Genomic DNA, 4184 nt, shown 5'->3' with positions numbered 1-4184 from the left:
GCACTCCTCTTTTTCTCCCACTTTGGATCCGTACGAATCGTTGACCATGTTTAGGCACTGAAAGCTGTGCAAGCTGTCTGACGTGTGTGTTCAGTATGTGAGAATAAATCAAGACTATCCCCGACCACTGGGACATCAGCAAAGGTAACAGAGCAAATCACTGATCTAAAACGTTTAGAGATGAAAAAAGTAGTACCAATCCGAAAATTACCAATTAAAATATTAAAGGCGTTGAATTAAAACAAACAAACAAAAAAAAAAAAACCCACAACGACGAGTCATATGTGAGATGTAGGGGAGACCGGGGATAGTTGTAACATTTTTGACATTTCTGTCTGTAAATTGGAGCTCTTTTAAGGTAGTGGATTCAAAATGTAATGCAAAGTATTTACATGTCTCTGCTATTAAATAGTGCAGCTATTTTCTCTGCAGCACAATTACCCATTGCATGGTATGGCCTCAAACACAAAGAGTGAAATGTTACAATTAACCCCATAGTCTGGGTTAGTTGTAACATATCCTGGGGTGAAATGTAACACAATGAAATAAGGGTACTGAACAAAATATTAACATGTAATCTTTGTTTATTCAACACATGAATGCACTTAGAGCCATTTATGTAGCTGTGTGTGTGTGTGATGTGTGTGTGTGTGTGTGTGTGTGTGTGTTGTGTGTGTGTGTGTGTGTGTGTGTGTGTGTGTGTGTGACAGAATGCAGAAATCTAGCTTTTGAACATATTCCAACCCCCCAAAAAAGACAAATTATGGAATTTTCTGCAACTGAATATTTCATTAATTTTGGTTGGTCTTCCTTGAGTTTGGCCTCATTGGCTCAGTGGGCATTATAACCTACAACTCTTGCACCAATTTTGAACATAACAATGAAGCTGAAAAAATGTAGTTGTTCACCAGCATCGCAATTCCATTACTTTTTATCATGGCTTACCTTGGTGTGGTTTGCAAAGTGCTTCAGAAAGATGAGGAAATCTGTTTCTTGCACCCATCCTGATTTATTTCCACTACCAGTACTTCCTACTGGTCCATCTCTGACACAGTGGTCTGCATAATGTATGTGTGGGAACACAAACAGTGGAGGAATTGTGTTGCCAATGGCATTAACCGCATATACAAATGCGACCAGTGAACCTCTCTCTGCTGATGTCGTTGCCCCAACTTGTTTAATATAAGTTAAAGTAATAGTGTGGTAAGTTGTAACATCTGCATTATTGTTACAACTAACCCAGACTGTTGCTGTTACAACTGACCCAGACTCCTATAGCCATGAACTAGCTAACATTACAGCCAACGGCTAAAACATTAGCACTAAAGACCTACACAGAATATATCCCCATAGACATACAAATAACACAATTTAAGTTTGATGAGTTTAACTGCAAAGCAGATAATGCTATTACAAATTGAAATAAAGTAGAAAAACTTACTTTTTGGCATACAAATTACTTTTTTTCGTGTTAAATTGTCTGTGTTTGACAAAATGTGCTGATTTTTCACATGTGATAGCAGAACTGAATTGGGCATGCACAGGATGAGTCACATCATTTGAAACTTAGCCCTGATTGGAGAAATTGGAAGTGTTACAACTGACCCACGTTACAACTATCCCCGGTCTCCCCTACATACTGAAAACATAAAAATCCAAAATTGAAAGTTAAAACACAAAGAGAGAAAGTCTATACCGCGTAAACAGAAGGACATAGTTATAGTGTAAGACCGTAATAACATACCTACAATCTGGGAAAACTGGTAGCTAAACCAAAGCATTTATTTTTATTGAGTCTCCATTTCTACTTATCTGTATAAATGAGGAGGTCCTACTTTCAAATCAGAGTTGAGAAAGTCCCCACAAAGGCTTTGTAGTGCAGTGGGGTGTGATGATTTCAGTTAAAGTGAGACGATTTAACAATGTGTTAGTCCCTACAAGATACAGGTTTGCGAGCTATACAATCACTACTGCTATTTAGAGGCAATAAGGTAACTAGTGAGACATGTGGCTAATATCCATTTAGTTCAGCTTTATTTACTTTGTAGCTTCAGTTTACAACAATTGTCTAAAGGTGTTTTGTATTGTAATGTAAAGAAGCCCTTTAAACAAGCACTGGGCAGGGAGGATGAAGGGAAGAAGTTTTAACAGGAAAAGCAGATGTAGCATAAGCAGCCTCTGACTGGTTGAGGGTGAGGGGAAAGAATAAATAGAGAATATAGTTCCAAACACATTTTGTTTAAATATATTTATTGAAAATAATGCAAGCTGTGTTATAGATTCTCCACTGTGTAACACTGAGTTTTCACCTTTTAGGGACATGATATCTATGTTGGGACAAACAAACTGTTAAACAACAGATGTCAACATCTCTTTAAACACTGTCTTTATTGAATATAAATCACAGTTACAGTGTCCATCATCGGTACTATTGTGAATGAGCATTATAATTAGTCAAAATGTGCACAAAATTTTAAAAAGCCTTTGTATGTTATACTGCATACTGCTCTAGCTATCCTAAAAATAATATGCAAATAATATGCAAAAGAAAAAAAGGCCAACGTAAGGGCAGATTTTAATCATTATCTTATAATCTATTTTTGTGTTCATCCATATAAAATGCCAATATATACCTCAGATCATTTCCTTTTCAGTTATAGGAATTCTTTAGAAAAATCCCACAAATAACATATCATAGGAGCAAGTCAATAACCACTAAGAATCCAAATACAGTCAATTTAATGTCAAATATTCCTGTTGCAAATACACTTTCACTGTGTAATTGCAAAAATATATTCATAATTTTTCTCTACTAGACCCTCATCAAGCACAAGTCATGTTACATAGAAAGTACTAAAAACTTAGGATACAAGTATAAACTTACAGCTGATCCCATGTCCCTGGTACATAATACATAAAGGTATAAATTTAAAACACTTTATTTGTTTAAAGAAATCCTGACAGTGCTGGACTCTTTGCAACAATCTCAAATATTTAAAAATTAAATATATGGCTTTATAATTTGAACACAAATGAGTCCTCTAGTCTGATTTCTGGCTAAATACTGTAGATGGTTAAATCCAAAAACCCACACAGAAAAACATAGCAATGTACTGGAGGATATCCTTTTAACATATTCTGAAGGTTGTAAAAAAACACTATGATTTTTTCCACTGTATAATTATTTTATCCCAATTTAGATTTAAAATGTGTAATTTTATATATTAAGTTTAACCAGTACGTCAATTAACATATTGAATATCATTACTGTCATACAACCACAGATCTCTTTTTCACAATGAACTCCTATACATCAAGGCACTTTGTGTCTGTAAACACACACACACGCATACCAGCACACACACACACACACGCACACACAGCATATAAAATTTGCATAGATTCTGCATAATTGTCATGGAAGCATTAATTCTGCTTGCCTATATAAGATATCTATATCTAGGACAGTTAAGGCAAGTATAATTTAATGGCGTGACTGCCATTTTACACAGCATGTACACACAAAGATGAAAAAAAAAAGAATTCAAAATAGAGAAAAATATACTGATAGGTGTGTAACCATCTAATCAAAAGTACAGATACCTTAATCAGCGTTACGGACGTCATTGTTAACTTTTGAAACTAAATGTGAAACAGTTTGCTGTGGAATTGAAGTCAGATTGTTTAATGTTACAGTTATAGTTATATGTTATAGTTTTCTCCACTTAAAGATGAGCTGAGAACAGGTCCTTATCATTCCAAAGATGACTTCTGCTGACGACACTGCATGCTGCTACAGACGCACACTTATTCTCTCACTGTTCCTGGCCATCTTCCCGCAGTTCTGACGGGAGGAATTTGTACTGCTGTTGTCTGATCATGGCCAACTTCTTCCTGGCTTCCTCCAATTCCCTTTCTTTCCGTAGCATCTCCTCCTGAGCGGCAATGATCTACAACACAACACAATTGGTCAGCATGTCACCACACTTAAGAAACACTTGTTTCACAATCACACACACATGAAGCTGAACTTAAGTCAGATGAACAGATCCCAATCCAGACCTCCGCACACTTAAGTCCTAACCCATACAAAAGATGTGAACTTGACCTTTCTTCCTATAAAACAGCGGCGCGTACAGCTGAGCCACATGCCCATCCTGGGTCAGTACTTCCAGTTTCCCTTT

The 4184-nt window shown here is 36.3% G+C and overlaps 1 protein-coding gene across 2 annotated transcripts in view; it reads right to left on the bottom strand.

Annotated features, from left to right (window-relative positions):
- Positions 1 to 2233: 2233 nt before the first annotated feature.
- tln1 (talin 1) overlaps positions 2234 to 4184 on the bottom strand; it is a 56810-nt gene continuing 54859 nt past the window's right edge. For both annotated transcript variants that reach the window (XM_005943066.3, XM_005943067.3), the window contains exon 57: positions 2234 to 3950. In XM_005943066.3, the coding sequence (XP_005943128.1) occupies positions 3816 to 3950 (135 nt within the window). In that variant the 3' untranslated portion in view covers positions 2234 to 3815. The remainder of the gene's footprint in view (positions 3951 to 4184) is intronic.

This window comes from Haplochromis burtoni, unplaced genomic scaffold, assembly GCF_018398535.1.
Source record: "Haplochromis burtoni strain Fernald_Lab_line unplaced genomic scaffold, NCSU_Asbu1 Contig_356, whole genome shotgun sequence".
NCBI classification, from domain to species: domain Eukaryota; kingdom Metazoa; phylum Chordata; class Actinopteri; order Cichliformes; family Cichlidae; genus Haplochromis; species Haplochromis burtoni.
The sequence above is the reverse complement of the archived record's forward strand: the minus strand, read 5'-3'. Positions and strand labels throughout refer to the sequence as shown.